We start from the raw sequence: 22,159 nt of genomic DNA on the forward strand, positions 1-22,159 counted from the left end.
TCTCTCGCTCTCACACACAAATTCAACACAAACTCATTTTTTCCTGTTCTGTTCTTTCTCCTCTCTCCCTCCACTGTCTCCTGTTCCTCACATTCCCCTGTAGACACCACTTGGTATGTTTGGAGGCAAGAAGGGAGCAAAGTCACACACATACACACACCATGTGTTAGCAGTCTGAGAGAGAGGGGGGGGGGGTGGGCAAGCGGAGGGGAGAGAGGGGGGAAAAAAGAAGAGAAAGAGAGGGGAAAAAAAAGAAGTCAAAGGAAGCATCTCTTAGCAACCACAGGACAGTAATTACTGTAGCAGCAGCTGGGAGCCAACCAGATTTCCGCTGTGCGTTAAAGCACTGGCGTGGGCTACTTTACACACGGCACTGACTAACCAGAGCCAGCAGCCTCCTCCACATGCAGAGCAGAGAGAGGGAGAGAGGGAGGGAGAAGGAGGAGAGAGGAGGACTAAACCTTCCTTGATGAGGTAAGGGGTGAGTGTGGGAAAAGAGGGCCAGTTGGTTAGTGTCGACGAGGCCGGCTGGATCCTACGTGTGCAGATACCTCGGCGTGTGTCCATCCACCTGTGTGTGTGTGTGTGTGTTCCTGAGTTGGACTTGACCTTGAAGAGACACGTTTTATAATTTATTCGGGGGAGAGACAACACAACTTCATATTTAGAGTTTAATCAACCCCTTTACTCTCATTTGCTGCGTGAACACGCCGGAAGTCGGCTGTGCTGAAATAACGCCGGACACCAGAGATCATCAGAAGGCCGGTGATGTAATAAGTGACTCTCCTCCCCCATCTCTCCTCACCTGTGCACACATGAATCATGAAACCATTCCTTTTCACTTTGTTGCCATGAGCACTGAAGCGTCACACTTTTTCTATTACAACTGCTTATTTCGCATCGTGTCAGATGTGTAGAAATATTTTTTGCCGAATTCGATCTCGTCTTTGACATTCACAAGATATTATTATTAATAGACTTGTCATCCTCACTGAGGTCAACACTGAGCTTCCCTCTTGGGATTATGCGATTGTTTGGCGTGAGTCGGAAGGAATGTTCGCTCGTATTTGCTTTTCCTCGCTTGGTTTCCAACATTTCTCTGATTTATTTTGTCGTTACGTGCTTCGAGCGCCTCTTTATTTACGCCTGTGTTTGGAGATTTCGCATCAGTTAAATGTTTGTGGGAACACATGCAAGGCTGATGGGAACTCTGAGTTCTTAACGGAAGGGCCTTGAGTCATCACCACTCAGCACAGTCATTCAGCCAAGAGTGGGCGCAGGATGCCACCTGGTGGCTAAAAGTGGAACACGCGCATCCTACAGCACCCTGAGTCAAAAACTGTCATGAAACGTGAACTGATTGACCTGTGGTGCCTTTGAATGTTATAGGAAATTACTGTGACAATCCTAGATGTCCATGTCTCCAAATAATAGTATATATATATAAATCATGTAATAATGACACATATCACAATTGCATGGAGAACATAAAAAAAAAAAGTATATTGCTACTTGGGTTGCTCAGAAATATTCATGTTTTTTTCATTTATATACGTCCTGCGAAGGGGGAACACAACCTCCTCCATCCTTTCAACCTCTCAAACTGACCTTACTTGATTTGTTTCCTGTATTTCTCCAGGTGTGTGATGAGCCTCCCTCCTTCTGCACCCCGATGAAAGAGCCATTCTCTCCCCTGAACAACGTGGTGTCCACCGAGCCGTTCAGGGGCTGCTACGTCCGCGCCCAGCCCTTCGACGAGTTCCCCTGCAGCAACCGCCGCTACCTGCCTCCACAGGTCTGCCTGTCCTCTGCACCGTCAAGCGTTAATTGCACGATCCCCAAAAAGCCCCCATGTTGGTTAAGAGAGCGTGGAGTTGAGTGAAAACTCGATGAATTAAAAAGTGAATGTCAAATTCCCTCCAACTGACGGCTGTCAATTTCTCTTCTTTTCAAGGTCTCCTTCAAGTCGACTCGTCACGTCAGTTTCCACATGGACGAAGAGGAGATCGTTCGCATCAACCCACGGAAAGACGTGCTCATCCGCGGCTACGAGGACTACCGCCACCCTGACTTCCCCAACGCCTTCCAAAAACTGGACAGTAAGAAGTGCGAGTACCTCTTCCCCGACGGCCCTGGTGGGGACTCCCACTCTGGCCCTGGAATTGACACAGCCATCAAGACTCAGCCCTCGTCTCTATTGAAGTCTAAGAACGGCCGGCGGCGGCGAGAGGACGGTGAGCGCTCGCGCTGCATCTACTGCCGGGAGATGTTTAACCACGAAGACAACTGGCGGGGGCAGTGCCAAGATGCCCCCGACCCGATCAAGCAGTGCATCTACAAAGTCAGCTGCATGCTGTGTGCCGAGAGCATGCTGTACCACTGCATGTCCGACTCCGAGGGCGACTTCTCAGACCCCTGCTCATGTGACACATCTGACGAGCAGTTCTGCCTACGCTGGCTGGCCCTGGTGGCGCTCTCCTTCATCGCACCCTGCATGTGCTGCTACCTGCCCCTGCGCGCCTGCCACCATTGTGGCGAGGCCTGCCGCTGCTGTGGGGGCAAGCACAAGGCTGCGGGGTGACCCGACTCCGGGCTCTGGGACACCCTCAAAGCTAGCTAACACAGGAAGTGGATAAAAGCGGAAAATTAAAAGCCGGCATCCTTTTTTCATTCCCCTCTCAGACGGGGTGATATGTTGTTGATCCCCAGCTCTGAGGGCTTTTGGAGATTTCAGTTTGTGTTTGTCGCCGACAAGCAGCGGTGGAGGACAAACCATATGCTTTGTGGGGGCTCTGAGCATCAAGCTAAGTTCAGGAGCTTAATCTAAGGAGAGGAAGAGGAAACGTCAAGATTAATAGACTTGGAGATGTTACTAAACACATCTGTACACACACACACACACACATACACACACACACGTGCATTGATGGAGCCAGGCCACAAACATCAGAACTCTACTACAAGTCATGTGTAACTTTATGAAGGAAAATTGTCTTTTGTACAGAGAGCAGCAAAATAACGACAAAAAAGAAAACAAAACAATTCTGCATTCAGAAAACTACTTGCTGTTTGAGTATGCTAAAAGGGATATGTTCTTGCTTTTTTGTGAATTTGCAGTTGGGTAACAGTGGCCTTTCCTCTACGGCTTAAGCATTTGCTGACGATGTAATGACTGGACAAGATGACAAGTGCACTAGAAATGGTATTTCCCCCGTTAAGTAAAGGAACCCCTCTTAAATTCGTGGGGTACTCACGCCACCATATTTAGTGTCATTTTAACATTTGAGAGATGTTGCTGTGGTGGATGTTTGGCCAATTGATTTCCTTGTTTTCTTTTCCATCGACTCAAAACGTAAGCTTGTTTCTGAAGGTACAGCTGGCATAGCTTTTGACATTCATAATAAGATGTTTCAGTGATTACCTTGCCTTCCCGAGGTGATTCAGACCATCTGATTGCATTCCAAAATAAAGGGATCGATTCCATGATTAGAAGGGAAAAATGGTAACGACTCTACCATGCTCAGTTCCCCGAAAATAGTGTTTTCCACCCCACAAAAATAGCATTAGAACCTCTTGAACCATTCAAATCGAAACCGGATACATGACGATTTCATTTTACTCCAGTGAATCTCACTTTCAGTCCTTTTATTTACTGCTGTAGTGAAATTGTTGTTCTGTTTCCTCATTGTTATTTTTCCTGCTCATTTTATAATTATTTTTTGAAACAAAGGCTGAAATGTTGCTCAACCAGCAAGTTTTGTTTTGGTGAGTACAGGGGTTACAGTGCTCCTTGTTAAACTGATGAGGCACTTAAATTAGGCTATTCTTTGATTGAGAACACCCTCAGATTTCAGAAGTAGTCTGTACATAAATTGTTTTACTAATTTAAAACATCGTATTTCTAAGCACTGCTCTCCAAGCTTTGGTTGCGGCACCCTCTTCAAATTCCCATATTTGTCCCATGAATCGTTTGTCGTTCTTCTGACGTTAGTCCACTCCTTCCATATGTCTTCTTTTAAAAACAGGCCGAGTGAATGAATGCATTGTTGCAGGAACACCTTAGAGTATCTTAGTCGTGTGTTTGAAAACAGAAAAGACAAAAAAACATACGGATGTTATGAATGTGTGTGTGTGTGTGTGTGCGTGCGTGCGTGCGTGTGTGTGTGCACGTATAGGTCCTCATATGCACTGGTGATCTGATGTCATGTAACGTTACCACTGACCATGTGATTAAGGCTTCGACTCTAAACAGTACTGACCCAGCATCAGGTTTCACAAAACGTCCTCGTGTCTAAAAGTGAACAGAGAGATGATCAGAAGATGCATTTGTCATTTCAGGAAATTCACTTAAACCCTCTAAAACTCCCTCTTTAACACGCTGTGTCCTTTTTCTTTAATTCACTTAAAAAAACAAATTGTAGGAACGATACTTAAACTGCAAATTGTCACTTCTACACTTGGCTAATGTAAACAAATGTGATATAACGTGTTAATCAGGGAGCTTCAGAGGTGTAGGTGGATTTCTCAGCTCTGAACAGCGCCAGGCGAGCTGTTCCCAAAAGTTTCCAGTCTTTATGCTAAGCTAAGCTAACCAGATTCTGGTTCTAGCTTCATGTTTACCGTACAGAATGAGAGCCGCATTGATTTTTCTCTCGCGTGACCCTTGGAAAAAGACAGCTAATGAGGCCAGGCAGGCTGCAAACCAAAACCGAACATATCTGACTCACAAAACATTTAACTATTCTGAGGAATAGCAGCTCTGATTGGCGACCCGGCGGAAATTCCCCCTCCCTGAGGCTCTGGCATGTTTGAAACGTGCAGCCACATTGGTGCGACCACGGCCATGTTTGCTGTTGCTAACAGATATGCATCTCTCCTCGCCTCCCGTCACTCCTGGTTAAAAAACAACAGAATAATGTCGTGGCAGGAGAAACATTCATTCCCCCCCCCCGACCGATGCTCCCTTTACTTACTATGCAAACTTTCTAACGTGGGAAACACATTGACCTCCGTGCAGAGCGAGTCAGTGACGGGACACTTTAACGCTACGTAGGTAGACAAACAACTCCTGGTACCAAACTCCAAACAACTGTAAATACTTAACACTATATTTAAGTACTGATAATAATCCAAGCTTTTTTTTTTTTTTTTGTTTGTCTTTTTATTTTTGTTGTTGTTGAAATTTTAAAGATAGAACTGTATTTATCGTCGCTGTCAGCATATACTGTAGCTTCAATTGACAGCATTATGTACATAGGTCACCTTTTAGTATTATTTCACATTGAAAAGTAGAGGGAGTCTGTGATGGAAAATGACTATTGAGCTTCTAATAGAGTTTCTCTCTAGTTTTGTACGGTAGAAGGAAGGATAGTGCTAACACGGTACAGTTGTGTCAGTCCACTTGTTTCAAAAGTTTGATATATAAATATATAAATATATATATTTACATACATACATATAAAGCTGCTAGATACAATCACTAATTTTATTGTGTTGACAGAGAAAATCAGCTATGAACGACTGTTAAACCCTAAAACTCTCCGGCGGCGTCCGGCGGTCTCGCCGTTCGACGCCGCCGTACAACCATGACGGCGAGTTTATAAATGTCCGATTGCTCTGCGTGATGAAGTGGACTCTTGTGCACGTGTGCGCGAGTGTCACTCCGTATGTTCTCGTGTGTGTGTGTGTGTGTGCGTGTGGGGTTGGTGTGTAACCAAATGTTTGGTTGGCCGCCATATTCTCCCATTGGAATTGGATTGCCCTGCATTCATTGCAAGCTGAACCAAGGTTTGTTGAACCTGATTAAAACTTGCTGGCTGAGAAGCAAAATGTAGGATGTGCATTTATACAAAGTGTAGAGAATGCTGAAATAACACTTCTCATTCTGCATTAACCAGCACAGTGCAACTTCCTGTCATGTACTGTATTATATATGCAACATGTGTCTGTCCGCTTTAATATATATATTTTTTTGACCTGCATTATATAAGACTTCAGTTTTAACCACTTTGCTGCTAGTCTTTTATCCTCTTTCAATCTTGGAAAAATTGTGCATATCTTTGGGAATGCATACAAGTGTACATTCTTGACATTGTGTAGATTTAAACAAAAAAAGAAAAAAAAGAAAGAAGCTATATAAACCTGTTTCTCTTCAGTGTATTGTTTTTAAAAACGGTTACTTTTCACAGCAGTTGAGTGGTTATGTTTCGATTCTCCGATGCTTTGGTGCACTGATGATACTCTATGTAAGCTTTTTTTCATCTTACAGCGCTTGATGTAACATTTATGTGATTAGTTCTAAATAGTGGAAAACATTTGTGTTTTGAAACTTGCAGTATAAATGGTACTACTCTTAACTATCTGTAAACACTGCCTGTTTGCTTTCTTTTTCTTTTTTTTTCCACTCTTTGTGCATATTTCTTTCCTGTGCATCCCCCCCTCCTCTCTCCCTCCTTTTGGTGCCATCGGCTTTCACATCCTGACAACCTCAAAAAAGTGCCTCACGTCCATCCTAGTTTCCATCTTACAATTTTAACATCTCTCGTTCTGGTTCTATTGGTTTCTACACGTCTAGGTATTTCCTCTCATGGTTCGAGAATACCAAGTATATGATGTAAAATTTATAGTCCCAATAACTCATGTCATAGTTGTATTTTCTTCATACAGATGTAGCTCATTACTTTTCATAAATATATAATGTAAATATGCATACATATGTTTGTAACTGTTTTTATGTTACATCATACACTTGTAATTTGACATATCAAATAACATTATCATAATAAAATGGTGAGTTTTAATCTTTTGCTGTCTAGGATTTATTGTGTTTCCTCTTTATACATCTGAACGTACAGAGGACAAAGTTCATTCAAGCTGATGATGTGGTCGTCACAACAGATCGGACACAACAAAGTTATGTGCTCGACAAGAAGAAGTCAAACCATAAAAGTATAACATTGATTAAAAAAAGGCACAGAGCTTATTTTTCCTTCGCCAAGGATGTTGTGTTTTCACCCGTCTGTTTGGAAGCAAAAACTACGAGATGGATACAACGAAACTTGTGGAATGACAAGGTACTTTGGTGCTGATCTGGATCGGGGGTGGATCCAGTATTTCTTTCTCTAATATTGAGTGTTTTTTGACATTTTCACTGTTTCCTCAGAAAATAACTCTTACATTAAGGGAACTTGAATATTTGTGTGTCTGTGTGTGTGCAATATGTTGCAGCTTGATTGAATTTGTTTGACACTACTGAGTCCTTCAGGTCTAGAGCTAACCTGTAGTAGCCAGTAGGTGGCAGGAGAGCACACTTTTAGCAGTTTTTCCTTCCATAAACAGAAACTGCTTCTTCTTCTTCATCTCCAATGAAATGTAAAGGTATAACATCTAACATGTTTATATAAGAAGAGAACAGACGACCTCTGGCCTCTGCTCGGCTCATGGTGAGTCTGGAACTGTTGTGAATATTATCTGCAGTTGAACTTTTCCTTTAAAAACTTTAACCAGAACCAAACCAGTAAAGACACATGAGAAGGTAAATTACTTTGTCATTGCTTCCTTATTAATCCCGTTACAACATGCTTTCACATTTTAATTAAAAAGCTATTGTAATATATTGTAAAATATGAAATAATGATACTGAAAGTGCACAAACATAAATGAACTGGTTATTCAGTAACAACTGCACTTAAGGGTGTTAGATTATTATGCCATAGGTTGTTGAGAATGGAAGCTGCACTATAATGTTAGAGTAAAACGTATAAAGTTGCATATAATGGGAAATACCTAATAATCAATACTCAAGCATTAATATTTTCATTGCGAACAGAGGTTGAGGTTTCATATACAGAGGTAGATCCAAGGTGCACAGAATTAAAAGAAAACTATTTAAAATCAGAAAGCACAGTTTAAAACAATTGTCAAGAAAAAAAGTAGAATAAAAGATGCAAAAGAAATAAAAAGGATAAATCTGTATGATTTTGTTTTATTACAATATAATTTTAAAAAATTTAAAAAGGAAACATGAGTCCAGAAAGAACTGAGTCAGTTGCGGGGCGGAGCTGGACAAAGGGGCGGATCTAGGAATTCCATAATACAAGAGACAAACTTCATAATAAAAACACTCCACAGATCAAGAGTAAGTTTCACAGAACTGTGTTCAGTATAATTATTACTCTGGTTTCAGTTTGTCTCTCTGAGGATTTCAGGGGAGTTGCTTTCCTCATTTCCTCCTATTCTCTGCTTCATTTTGACCTTTTTCTTTCAGATCATTGGGCTGAAACTTCAATGACTGTATGAAAGTAAGTTTCCCAGTGACTGAGCTGGTTGAGATCCAGTCGTGCCGCAGAGCAGAGAGATGCACGGAGCAGCAAGAGGCCTGAGTCCTGAGCATTAGTGGGGGGGCCGAGGCGAACGCTGCAAACATCTGTCACAATAAAACACACACAGGCTCAGAGATGTGGAACCTGCAGGACATCCCTTTTAATAAAAGAACTAAATATTGTTATGAATACTGATATTGACTGAGGTGGGGAAGGTTCATATTGTTACATGTCAATCAACATCATTAAAAAAAGTCACTCAACTCAAACCTGGAAGTATCAACCTGCAGTATCTACATCTCAGCATGAAACACTAACATGTCTATGACAGCCGGTTCATTCAGCTAAACGTACGGTATCTATATGAAGATGTAACATTTTATGATTATTATTATTACTTAAACATTGCATAGAACATCATTCATATCATATCATCATACATTACATTTCCTTACATTTCAGTTAGCTGACGCTTTTATCCAAAGTGTCTTACAATAAGTGCATCAACCATGACGGTACAAACCCAGAACAGGAAGAAACAAGAAACTACAATTTTCTTACAAATAACACGTCACCATTCTAATGTATAAGAATAACAGCTGGATCAGAAGAACATGAAGATACAGTATAAAATATTCCAGGGTTTGGACGACAAACTTCAAGAATCAATAAAATGGCAGAAAACTGGTTAAATCCAGTCCACACGATAAAAGTGACTTTTTATATAAAACTTTACAGACTGTTGGGCCTTGGCAGTGGTTTAACTTAAACTAAATCAAAGTTTCCTCTGGGAATGTTCCTGCCTTTGTTTATATTCTATCTAATGAGAATCACACTATTACGAGTGACTTTATTTTCACACCAGAAAGTTGTAGAAAATGATTCATGAGACTCTTCTATTGTATGAATGTGACGTTGGCGTAGAGGCTGCTGGGATCCGCTGAGGGTCCGGTAGAAGAGGAGGGAGCATCCACAGTGCTGAAGGCCACTGCAGCATCACCACCCTGGATCTGTAGGATATACAATCAATCAATATATCAATCAATCAATCAATCTGTATAGCACCTTTCATCAGGTTAGTTTAGTTCAATGTACTTCACAGAACACAACAAATACATATGTTGATAAGGAAGTATGATAAATATGGACTTAAAAGAAAAGACAGAATAGGATGTATTACACAACGCAGGTCAGGATGTAGCACGGTTACCATAGCGACAGAGAGACAAATAATTATTTAGAAGTAAAATAACCTAATGCAGTGCTAACAAAACCATCACAGCATAACAACATGTATCAAAACAAAAAGAAAAATCCATAACTTTAACTATCACATTAAAACTAAATTAAGATGACATGATTATTTCATAGCATTATTACAAGATAAATAAAAACTTGGAAGAGGCATAAACTCTATAAGTGACGTGTTAGTTTCATCTGTGAATGTTCCCACCTTGTTTCTTCTCCATCTGATGAGAATCACAACCAATATTACGATTGCGGCAAAACCCACAACCAGACGAATGTACCACCACCAATCTGTGAACAGAATGACAAGAGCTTCAGTTTCCTGTTCAGTCCAACTTCCTGTATTTACACATGTTGTAAACATTGAATCCATCAACACGCAGCAGCACAGAGATGAATGAGAGGTGCAGCGAATGTTCAGTACCTGTTGTCATCTCATTGTTTCCTGCAGCTGGTTTGAAAAAGAAATGTATTAACAAATGGAATTCATTGGATCAGGAGCAGTTCATCGTGATCTGTGTTTTCTCACCTGATGACGGAGGGATGAAGGAAAACGTTCCCTCATTGTAAATAACCCCCACTTTACATGTTAATAAGCTATAGTTCTTTATCTTATCTTTTGAGAAGCTCACATTGGCCGAGCAGTGAGACTGTGATGTCTTCAGGTCTGTGTTGTTTTTAGTCACATCTAAATTCATATACAGCCACTTCACTCCAGTGCAGATTATAGATGGTGTCAAAAAGCAGCTCAACAACACCTCATCAGTTCTGTTGTGCTCAGTCACTGGTGATGATCGAGATACTGTGAGAGAAAGATAACATGAGTGAAACTATGTCCATCAGTATGATCAGAATACTTTTATGAAGAGACTCTTTTACTCACCGTTGACAACAGAGATAAAAAACAGATGATCTTCATGTGTTTGTGTTGTCAGGTCAAACTGTCTGCATTTGTATTTACCAGCATCTTCAGCTGTGACCTCCCTAATGACCAGAGAACAGTTTGCAGCAAGACGTAGTCTGTCTGCTTTAGATTTGGAAATCTCAGATGTGTCGAGCTGCCTGTTTACAAACAGATTTACTTCTCCAGTCCACACTGAATAAGTGAAGGACCAGTCAGTAGCTCCACAGTTCACATGATCATCTGTCACACTGTCACAAGGCAAAGTGACTTCAGCTCCAGCTCTGACGATGATGTAAGAATCTTGGGCAGCGAGCACTGTGGAGGAAATGAGAGAGAGACAGCAAAAATGAAACTAAACCAAGAAAAAGACTCATACACTTCTGAATGTGAGGATTCTTTTACACATAACTTTGTAAATTAAGACAAAATGGAGCTTGACTGACAAGAAAAACCTGAAAAACATCAACTACAGTTTTCTCCCTGCATTTGAATGCCTCAGTCAACCAGTCAAGCTCCAGTTTACGTACATTTGTTTCCAGACTCATGAGGTCACTCTGACACTTGATCACTGAAATCGAATCCGTTAAGTTTTCATGTGAGAGGACAACTGGTCAGAATTTGAAGAAAGTCAGACTTGAGATGTGCGAGAGGCCAAACACCTGAAACCTTGACCTTTAAGCACCAAATCTAACCAGTTAAACCGTGAGTTAACGGGCAGATCAAAATATGAGGAATGATCCAGTATACAAATATACACAACTACAATATCAGAGCACTCATAAACATCAGTCCCCTGAATGTGCCAGATTTGTGCCACAACACATCAGTGAAACTCTTCACTTTTAAAAGCAAACACAAACAATCTGGTATTATTCTTATTATTCACAGTGATAAAGTTGTGTAAGTGTATTTATTCTCACCTGTAAACGGAATCAGCAGCAGTAGCAGATGTAAAGACTTTTTAATCCGTTTGATTTCATCCATTCTTCTTCTTTCTCTCTCCTGCTTCTCGGTTCTTAGTAGAAAGTGTAATGTGTCGTTTACTTCACGTTGATCACTTCCCCTCAGTGACATGTCTCCTCTGTCGTCATGTGCTTCTTGCATTTACAGAAAATATCCATCAGCACAGACTTTCCCCCTTCGACCAGAGACTGTGTGAATATTTTATTATGAACTAATGTGCAACAAGCGACTTTTAGATTTAGACACTTGTCACTAATTCACACGAGTGATGCAAACATCAGTAGATTCAGTCCAAATCAAGGACGACACACCACCTCTGGAGCAGTTTCACATCTGGACTTTTATATTTTACAGGTGGTTGAGCTTGAATTTCTGTTTCATGTTTATTGTTTAAATTGCAAACTTATCTTGCAGTTACTGAATAAATGTAACTTATTCAGGTTCCTATTCAAACATATGGAGCCAAGAGTTATTTAACCATTTGTTCAGGTCACAATTGCATGGAGGATTTTTCTGTAATAAGATTTAATAACATTATTGACTTGGGCTTCAAGATGTTCACGTGAATCAAATGTGATTCTGTGGTTTCCAGCTGTGGCTTGAACTTAGTTTGACTTTGGACCAATAAAGTAAAAGAATAAGTAACCGTCTGTCATGTCTCAGAGTCGTTGTCACATCTTAAACTTCCCTGTGTCTGAAAATAGACAGAGAGAGGAGATGGAAAATAAATGCAGCAATTTTCCATAAATGGTCGTCAGCTGAGGAAGCTGCAGTTCAGTGAGGAAATAAAGGACATTACAACAACAAATCCACAAAGTTACTTCAGAGCTTTTCATTTCTACTCTTTTAAAAGATCACTACATCTATCTGAAAAATCCTTCCACCAAGTTTTGTGGTGATCATCAGGTAGTTTTTATTTAATCCTGTTAACGAACATTCAAGCAAACAAATGTCAGGGGAGAAAACACAACTTACTACTACTACTACTACTACCACTACTACTACTACTGCTACTCCTACTTCTAATGATAATAATAACCTTTATTTTCATCGTGCTATGGGGGAAAGACACTACACCAGAGAGATCCAATGAGAAACAATGAATCCTGAATGGATAAAATAGAACAATAGAATAAATACAGCTTCATAAATAAATGAGTGTTGCTAAATTTAGTTTGAAAGGTGTTAAAATGTTTAAAGTTTATTTTTCCTGATGCTTAGGTTTAAAATTTCAACCAGGATTGCTCAACCCTGGAAAGTACAGACTACAAAATACAATTTAAAAAATGTCTAGGACTGCAGGAAATATTGACACAGAGCTGTTCAGGCTTGGACTCTGATCATGATCATGAAGTACAGCATATTTTAACATGTAAACGTCATGTTCAGTGAAATACTAGACATATGTCTGCCTACATTGTCCCTTATTGCCAAACATGTCATTCCGGTTCAATGTTTTTGTGATTTTTCTGATTACTGTGTGTGTTTGGTGCTGCCGCTCTCAAGTTCCTCCATGGTCTCTCGTCTTCTGTCCGTCTGCTGGTTTGTCCCGGTGTTGTACAAACATGCTTTTAATTCTCAGATGAACACTGAGCAACCTTCGATGATGTATTTAGCAAACGTTGTTGCAGTTATTGCAACTGCTATTGTGTCCACTGGGGGGCGACGTAAAAACTAGAGCACTTTAAATGAGAAAACAGCCAATGTCTTGTAGCCAGTACGTTTATTAAGCCTACACAGTAAAATCACTCAGTTGTGAGTAGTACCAGATAAACTGGTGGAGGGGTGAAGGCCAACAGCTTTGTTGGGGCTTGAAAACCATAACGGAGGAAACAAGACTGTGAAGTGTCCAGCTTTGTACTTTAATATAAAGTCTTAAGGGAGAAGACCTGCACAGTGAGCTGAAAAGGAAGAGAAGACAAAGATTAGTTTTAGAGTCATTGTGAATCCGACTTAAAATCCATAGTCAACTTAGATCATTTGTCTGGTATTATTTTGTCAATTAATTTTAACGTTTTGTAAGGTGCCTTTGGGTGTTTAAAAGGTGGTGTGGAATAAAATGTCTTATTAACTTAACCCAGCCCAGCTTGATAAATTACCTTGATAATTTGTTTCCATCTGTACAGCATTATTCAAAAAGGTCTCATTTGACTTGACACCTCGTTTAACTACTCCAGAATTTTCAAGCACCATAAACAGAGGTTTGGAAATGCAGGTGGCGCCATTTTAGTTTTAAAAACTCTGGGCTGTGTTGAAGTAGAACAGACAAAAACCGAGACGTTCAGAAACAATGAATCAGTCACCAACATTTACTTCTTGATTGGTTCCCAGTCATGACTTGACTACCTGCTGTGCTGTCTTTTAAATTTCTTATCGTTCATCGTGTGTTCTCAATTCTCTTTCTTCCTTTTCACAATTGTCATTACACATTCAAAGTTTTTTTTCTTTTAGTTAAGTAAACAACAGCAGACGAGAATCTGCTATCTGTTTACACTGGCACGCAGTCTATGTGAAAGGTCACTTGAAATGGGCTTTCAGGTGGACCAGTTAGGACGGGGATTGGGACTGATACAAAGCTTTAACGCTTGTGTGTAAAGTTTGTTTTGAAGCAAAACACATTAATATGGAAGTGACCTCACACTTTGTGTATTTGTGTACACAGGACTATACTTTCCTACAAGTAAAGTCATATTTGTGGCCATAATCAAGACAAAGCCTGTGTAAAAACATTGTGCCGCTGAAGGAGCTCCTCTGCAGAACATATGGCTGAACTGAGAAGCTAAATAATGTGCATTGGACAGATGCTGTGAATATGAATCGATATTAATGTGAATATTGTGCATTGAGTAGATAAAGTTAAACGCTCTTCTCAATGATTTTCTATATGTGAAGGACAGTGACTTAAAATTATTTTAACAACCATAAATATGCTAAGGAGAGACTTAAGACGTGAAAGTGGATGTGTGTGTGTGTGAGTGACAGGCGGAGCGGTGAGAGGGGGCGGGGCGGTGAGAGAGGGGGGGGGGGGCGGCACTCAAAGCAGGTCAATCTGAGGAGGGCTGTTTTAGACAGGGTAAAAAGGCTGCTGTTTTAAATGATCCTTGTGGTATTTTGACCAAAAAATGTTACATACATTTCATTAAGACCCCAAGGAACCATATCAACTTGTGGTAAAATGGGCATAATATGTCTCCTTTAAGATATTTTTTGATCTCAGAAACCTACCGCGCAAAGAGCGCCACAGAGACAGAGAGGACCACAGAGCAGGAGACAAAGCCACTTTGAGAAACCCAGAGGAGACGAAAACACCTGGTGAGACGGGTGGTGGAGACAGATAGATGGACGGGTGGTTGAGACAAATGTGGGTGGAGACACAGATGGGTGGAGACACAGATGGGTGGAGACACAGATGGGTGTGTACATTTTGATCCATTACTAACGGTCTGTTTCTGTCTCCAAGACGTGGACGTGGAGACAGGTGAGACTTTTCCTTAATTATTTCAACTTTATTGACTCGATGTTTGATTCTGTGATGTCTCAGTTCAACGCTGTAATGACCAGCGTCATGTGACCTGACGACCTGCTGATCAATAATGTCAGAGACCAAATCAAGGTCATCAATGAGAAGTTTGCAGGAGCAGCCGGCAGCCAGTGGCCGGGCCAGGAGCCTGGTTCTCAGAGAAGAGACGCTAAAGAACAACTGGGAGATTTCTTTGGAGGATCCAACTCGTACGCTGAGTGTTACCCGGCCACGTGAGACACACACAAACACAAACACACACACACACACACACACACACACACACACACATACACACACACACACACACACACACACACACACACACACACACACACACACACACACTTCAACCATAACTGATAATGTCTAACTGTTGTATATTTACAATGGTTTTGTGTGTGTGTGCAGGATGGACGACCTGGCTGTGGACAGTGATGAGGAGGTGGACTACAGCAAGATGGACCAGGTAACTACAGTTCCCAGCATGCACCTGTCTGTAGATCTCCTCCTCATTATTCTATCAGACATGTAACAGTGGAGCCTCAGCTGGAGGCGCCATGTCCCAGCAGACAGGAAGTGAATAACAGTGTGACGAGGTCAGTGGTGCGAACAGGAAGCAGCGGAGGTCATGTGACGTGTGTGTGTTTCAGGGCAATAAGAAGGGTCCTCTCGGCCGCTGGGACCTCGACACTCAGGAGGGGTACTCTGATTACATGAACAACAAGGAGGCGCTGCCAAAGTACGTGTGCATCCTTCAGCTCGGACTCAGGCACTCGCTGTGCTGCTAGTGACACCTTCATGATGTCATCATGACCTTTGTCCCCGCAGGGCGGCCTTCCAGTACGGCATCAAGATGTCCGAGGGTCGCAAGACTCGTCGCTTCAAAGAGACCAATGAGGAGGCAGAGCTGGACCGGCAGTGGAAGAAGATCAGCGCAGTGAGACCCCAGTGTTTACAAACCTCAGTCAGTTGATGCACGGTCACATGACTCGTCAGCAGACGTGGAAACCGACACGCATTCTTTACCTGTGATCATTCTATCCGGGCCAGCTGTGGCTGAGGGGGTAGAGCGGGCGGCGGCGGTTCGATCTTTTCTTTCCCATCTGCATGCCGAAGTGTCCTTGAGCAAGATGCTGAACCCCTGAGAGAAAAGAGTAGTGCTGCCACTAGATGCTCAGTCTGTGTGTGAATCTGTGTGTGAATGGTAACAACATGTAGTCGTCATCAAGACTACAAACTAGATAAGAACAATATTATTACAGATATTTGTGTTAAAGTCCTGATTCCACGTCTTTACTTGAGTAAAAGTATAAGTTTCCCTCTGGAGATCTTTTCTATCAACTGATGTGACCGGAGGTAATAAAGTATCGAACAGTGATAAAGATGATTTCACAGGTTGGATGAGACGTTGAACGCTTTGTGTCAGTGATGTTTGATTCTTCTTTCTTCCATCTTGTTTGTCTTCATCAGACTCGTGCTCCTCTTCTCCAGTCGAGTCTTTACCTTGTTACGTCTGTTGTGTTGATCTCAACTGATGCACAACAACAATCATCTGTTTTGTTGTTCATTTAGGTTCAATCTGTTTGATGCTGAAAATAAAAAACTATAATCCTCAAACACATTAAACCAAAGTTACAAGAAGTAAAAGTTCAGATATTTGTGTTTAAATGTAGAAAAGAAGTACTCTAAAGTACCGGAAAAATGTACTAAAGTACAAGTTATAAAGTATTTTTACTTTAGTATAACCAGGTTATTTAAACTCTGTCTCTCTCTCTATCAGATCATAGAGAAGAGGAAGAAGATGGAGGCCGACGGGTGAGTAAATCATCATCATCATCATCATCATCATCATCATCATCATCATTAATATCATCATCATTATCATCAGCCAATCAAAGGATAGCTGACAGCTATAACATTTTTTTTTTCAGGTTGGACGTGAAGAGACCGAAATACTGAATCTGATATCTCCACTTTAATTTCCTCTTCCTCCGTGTTTCTCTGGATTATTGATGAGATGCAACAGCATCATGTGACCAGTGGGAGGTCAAAGGTCACAGATGATCCGTGTTTGTTACTTTAATGTTTAATCAATATTTATTAATTAGTTTGGGGGAATTCATCAATAAAATTTTACCCTCAGTTTGTTTGGTTTCTTCTCAAAAGTAAAATTCATGAATGTGTTGATGTGATTTTAGTAATTTCAGGTCAGTTGAGATTAATTGGGGGCGTGTCCATGTTAATTAACCTGTTGACCTTGTTAAGGACTCGCAGTTCTTACTGAAGCTCGTTGTTGATAAACATATTTGACGCTGACTGACGACTGGACTCAATGTAAACGAGGACTCATTCTACATCTACATGTTTCTGATGAGACGTTAACAAGGTCTCATAGCTCCGCCCGCCAGGAGCTCTGACAGGAAGTCAAGTTTTAATCCAAAAAAACATCAGACAGAACTTTTGTTTTTAAAGCTTAAAATATAAATGTTCAACACAACGGATCTTTATTTATTTTATTTACAAACAACTCTTTACCTTTGTGAGGACGATCACATCAATAATCACGTGATCTCTAATTTATTGACATTGAGCAGGTTTTATTAAGATCTTAACATTTAAACACAAGGTGACAGCAGGAATCTTTTTTTTTTATTGTTGTCTGACTCCGCCCCCTACTGGTCCAGAGGGGGTGGGGCTGGTTTGTCATGTGATACAGTTCCTTCCTATCAGATCAGCCCCCCCCCCACATGACAGATGATGGCTGCAGTCGACTTAATGCAGCGTTGACACACACACAGGAGGTGACACTATCTTTCATCACCATGGTGACAGGATCTTTCTTTAAAGGTTCAGTGTGTAACATTCAGGTGAAAGGATTTATTGGCAGAAATTTAATATAAATAATCTTAGTGATGTGGAACGATAACCAGTTTATAACAGGTCTCAGTGTTACTAGTTGTAGAAAGATGTAAAAAAGAACAGGAGCTTCTTGTATTTAGGCAGCGACCTTTATTTGCTTGTGTCCTCTCAGCTCCTCCACATTAACAAACACTCAAGATGGTGGACATAGGCCAGAAAATCATATTCTATTCGTATTGATCCAACTTTTCATGGCAGAATAATTTAGCTAATCAGCTCCAGAGTCTTCTCCGGTTTTAAATCACATATCACACATATGACATGTGTGACATCATTAATCACGTGAGTAGTGATTAGTCAAACTCTTCAGTAGAAAACCATCTCCTGAGACAGATGATACATTCTCTGATAAACATCAGGATCAAAGTTAAAGTGTTTCCATGCTTATGTTCAGGGGGGGAGGCAGGTTATTGGTTTGACCGTCCGTCCGTTGGTACGTCCACATTCTGCACATCTCAAATACACCTCGAGGCAATTTCTTCAAACTTGGTACAAAGTGTCACTAAAGGCTCCATTATGCTACTCCTTAATCCGTTACGGACGGACGAACGGACAGATCGGACGGACACTTTTTAATTTATAGTTGTCCGTGAAAACAATTCACCCCCAGAACAGTAGGTGGCGCAACGGAAGACAAGCTTGGAGAAGCCTACCTCACGAGTAATCAGAAGAAGTCCACGCTGTTTATTTACTTACTCCCTACTTCCCTCACACACAGTGTAGGCTACGATGGCAACTAAATAAAATAAAGTGACACCCAGCAGGTCAAAATGCTGATGTAATCGTTTCTTAGCGCAGCGGTTCCGCGGTCTTGTTTCCCAACTGTGTTGCTAATCCCACAGCTTGAAGCTACACGGAGCTAGCTAGCTCCCCTCCCAGCTTCCACACAGTCAGCAGGGACTCCCGACACTAACTACTACCAAGTGTTTGCTTCTAACCTGACGGTATTATAGAAACAGTGTCATGATAGAAGTGGAATTAAAGTCGTGACAGCGGGTTTTTTGCACCGTTACCACCGCAGTTAGCATGGTTCCTAGCCCGCTAGCCTAGCCCGCTAGCGCCGTTTTGAAAGCTCGTTATAAGCGTCTGTGACCGTGCACACATGCCCTCAGTGCTCTAACGAGCCATCGTCAGCCGGACAACTCCGCTGGCTTAACACACACGTCACATTAATCGTAGAATCGTACTTGTGTTTATGTTTATTGTGATAGAGAAAGAAGCAGCAAGTTTGAGGTCCGGAAATGTGAAATCCGGAAATGATGTCAAACGGGAAATGATGTCGTTAGCGTACCAATCACAGGCAAGGGCTGTCCGTGGGGTCTCCGAAATATATACGGACAGTTAGAAAAATCAGAGGTGCACAAAAAGCTGTCCGAGGCGCTCGGAGAGGGCGTTCCACGGCGGATAGGGCGGTCTTATCTGTCAGTTTTTTCTTAAACGGAGAAGTATAAAGGAGCCTTTAGACTCAAGGGCACTCTGACCTTACAAACATGATTAAATACTGTTTTAATGATTAGATTTTTTTGAAATTTGTATCTATTTTCATTTAGCAGCAATGAGCTGATGACTCCTTTTTATTAAATATTACTGTATGACGCATTTTTGTTTTGTTGCTTTTTCAACCACTGCTTCAGTCACATATCCCCCTATTGCTCCAACCAACGCCCCAATCGGCCCAAAAATTGCTCCAACACTTGCTCCAACAAGGGCTAAGGAACCATCTTCATTTGCTGCCACATGTTCTTTTGCCTCAGATCTTGCGTCATCCCGGTTCATCTGTGGTTCATCCTTCAGAAGCTCATTCATCTTTTTTTCCACAGCTTTCTCAGCCTCTTGGAACATCTCGTTGGTGTAGTATCTTCCTCCATTTCCCTCAACCATTGTGTTGATCTTCTCCAGCAGCTCATGGACCTGAGCAGGTTCTTTATTTCTGTTGTTAAAAACATGGAATCCTCCTTTGCACTGATCGAGGAAGTCGCTGAGAACCTGATTTTTACCAACAACATCTTCTATGGTGACGCCGTCTTCCTCCAGATCGTCTCCACGGGTGAACAGGGCCATGGTGTAACATGCAGCCTGTTCTCCAAACAGCCTCTGAAGGATTTTCACTGTTTCTTCTTCTTCTTTAGTGAATCTGTCTGCCTTGAGGATGATCAGGAACACTTGAGGTCCAGGAGAAGCGTATGCGATGCACTTAGCAATTTCTGCTGTCACCTGCTCTTGACTCAGCTTGGTGTCAAACAGACCTGGAGTATCAATAACCTCCAGTTTGTGGCCCTGAACCTTCCCTGTTTCTCTCTTACACACTATCGTCACTGAGGAAGAACAAACTGATGATTGAAAAACCTTCTCTCCTAAGATGGTGTTTCCTACTGCACTTTTCCCAGCTCCAGTTTTCCCAATAAGAACCATCCTGAGAGAGTCCTTTGGATCTGATGGAGAATTTCAAACACATGAACAAACTTTGAGTTAATCAAAAATGGGATGATGAACTGAACGCAACCTAATGACAAATAATGAATTTGAACAGTGAACACGTTCATATAATCTGAGGTGTAGCTAAAACGTTACAGAATGTTTTCCTTCTCCTGAGGAGAGGCGCTGTCTAAATGGAATGCTTGCATCATGTCGTTGCTCAATGCCCGTAGAATTTCCACGATGTAGCCCCGTGATGATAATGATGATAGAATTTTAGGTCTAATTGGTTTCATAGCGAGGCATAGCACCATGATTTGTTGTGCCTTTTGTTTGCAGGGTATGAATTAATAGGCAGGCAAAATTAGCAATAATAAAAAAAAACATTTCTTTTAGGAATTGATACATATGAAGTACAGTTTAAGGCAAGTGATAGTGATGAATAAAGTTTTCTTTAAAAAACAAGTTAGGTCTCTCATTCTCACTTTCCACCTTAAAACTATGAAATGAACTGAACTATGAACTAGTTCAGAATTTAAATGGATAACTATGAACGTGAACAATTCATGTTTACTTGTATGAACTGAACTTTGAACTAGTGAATGAGTGTGTGAGTGTGAACACTGGCAACACTTTCCAGGGAGCTGCTGCTGAGGGCTGAAGAGCCGGATGCGGCTCTAAGTGGTTAAGTGATTGACTCTGCAGAGGGTCACACCCACATGGCTCAGAGTGAAACCAGAGGAAGGCTTTTATACAAAGTCACTGTGATGAAGAAGAAACAAATCTGTATCTCAATATCATGTTACGCGCCGCGCACAGTCAGGACATCAGCGTTAAAGTGACGGAGCGATCCGGAGCCATGGCATCACCGACTAATTACTAAATAATATGATCATCGGTTTGTGTGGAGAGGGACCGAGACGAGCACACACACACACACGCACGCACACGCACACACACACACACAATCACACACACACACACACACACACACACACACACACACACAGTATCTGATAATTATGAGTTAATTCTGTCATAATATCGCTCCGTCACTTTCCCCCTGACGTCCTGACTGTGCGCGTCTCGTGTTGTGTTGTCTTGTGTTGTGTTGTGTAGAGCGGGGGACTGCGTGCACAAGGTGTTTAAACATGTGTCTCATGAACTCAGACAAACATACGTGTCCTAATAACTTGTGATCATCGCTGGTGTTTATTGTTATTAACAGGTGCACCGGACCTTTAACGAGTCGGTTCTGATCCTGGAGCAGTTCGGTTCTCATGACGCAGCGGCAGCACATCAATAAGACACTGAGCGGAGCAGTCCGTATTTCATAATTATGAGATACTATATTACTATCCTATAATTAGTTAAGGTTGGGGAAGAAAGAGGCGTTCAGGAGCGGGGTCAGAGACAGGTTTATAGAATCGAAATACAGGTTAAGCAAAGAGGTGAGAGAAACTGAACATCTGTACTCTGAGAAACACCGGTTCGCATTGTGTTTTTTAAAAAGAGAAAAAGAGACGATGAGAATATAAATCCAGTTTGAACAAGCGTTTGTAAAGTTAAACTCACAGGTTTGTTCCTTGGACATGTTTGTCAGTGAAGTCTCGTTAGAATCCAAGTGACGTCTTCTTCGGTTGAAGGGCGTTGTGACGTTCTGTCATTTTAGTTTGTTAATTTCATTCTCTTTGTGTTTTCTGTTTCCTGTTTTATTTTGTAGCCCCGCTTTCCTTGTGTGTTGTTCCAGCTTCTCGGGTGTGTCACTTCCTGTCTTGGTGATTGTCTTCCCAAATCCTCATGCGTTATCCCTGCCTTCCCTGTGTCTCCATATAAGCATCTGTGTTCCCTTTGTCCTTTGTCGGT

General features: G+C 41.5%; 3 protein-coding genes across 3 annotated transcripts in view; 1 reads left to right on the forward strand and 2 right to left on the reverse strand.

Moving 5' to 3' along the window:
• The window catches only part of spred1 (sprouty related EVH1 domain containing 1), a 31,830-nt gene extending 25,030 nt beyond the window's left edge, over window positions 1-6,800 (forward strand). Inside the window, exons 5-6 of the mRNA XM_061082644.1 lie at window positions 1,640-1,795; window positions 1,955-6,800. Coding sequence (XP_060938627.1) covers window positions 1,640-1,795; window positions 1,955-2,581 — 783 coding nt within the window. The 3' untranslated portion in view covers window positions 2,582-6,800. The remainder of the gene's footprint in view (window positions 1-1,639; window positions 1,796-1,954) is intronic.
• Window positions 6,801-8,343: 1,543 nt separating this feature from the next.
• Window positions 8,344-11,457, reverse strand: LOC133015981 (uncharacterized). Its single transcript, XM_061083280.1, has 6 exons — window positions 11,394-11,457; window positions 10,453-10,788; window positions 10,099-10,371; window positions 9,994-10,020; window positions 9,775-9,860; window positions 8,344-9,331 (listed from the first exon to the last, which is right to left on the reverse strand). Exons 1-6 carry the CDS (start codon window positions 11,455-11,457, stop codon window positions 9,218-9,220), a joined length of 900 nt encoding a protein of 299 aa, XP_060939263.1. The 3' UTR covers window positions 8,344-9,217.
• Window positions 11,458-17,893: 6,436 nt separating this feature from the next.
• Window positions 17,894-21,940, reverse strand: LOC133015508 (GTPase IMAP family member 9-like). The gene is made up of 2 exons (XM_061082730.1): window positions 21,869-21,940; window positions 17,894-20,310 (listed from the first exon to the last, which is right to left on the reverse strand). Exons 1-2 carry the CDS (start codon window positions 21,885-21,887, stop codon window positions 19,463-19,465), a joined length of 867 nt encoding a protein of 288 aa, XP_060938713.1. The 5' UTR covers window positions 21,888-21,940; the 3' UTR covers window positions 17,894-19,462.
• Between the last annotated feature and the right edge of the window lie 219 nt (window positions 21,941-22,159).

The sequence above is a fragment of the Limanda limanda genome, chromosome 12, assembly GCF_963576545.1.
Source record: "Limanda limanda chromosome 12, fLimLim1.1, whole genome shotgun sequence".
Lineage (NCBI taxonomy): Eukaryota > Metazoa > Chordata > Actinopteri > Pleuronectiformes > Pleuronectidae > Limanda > Limanda limanda.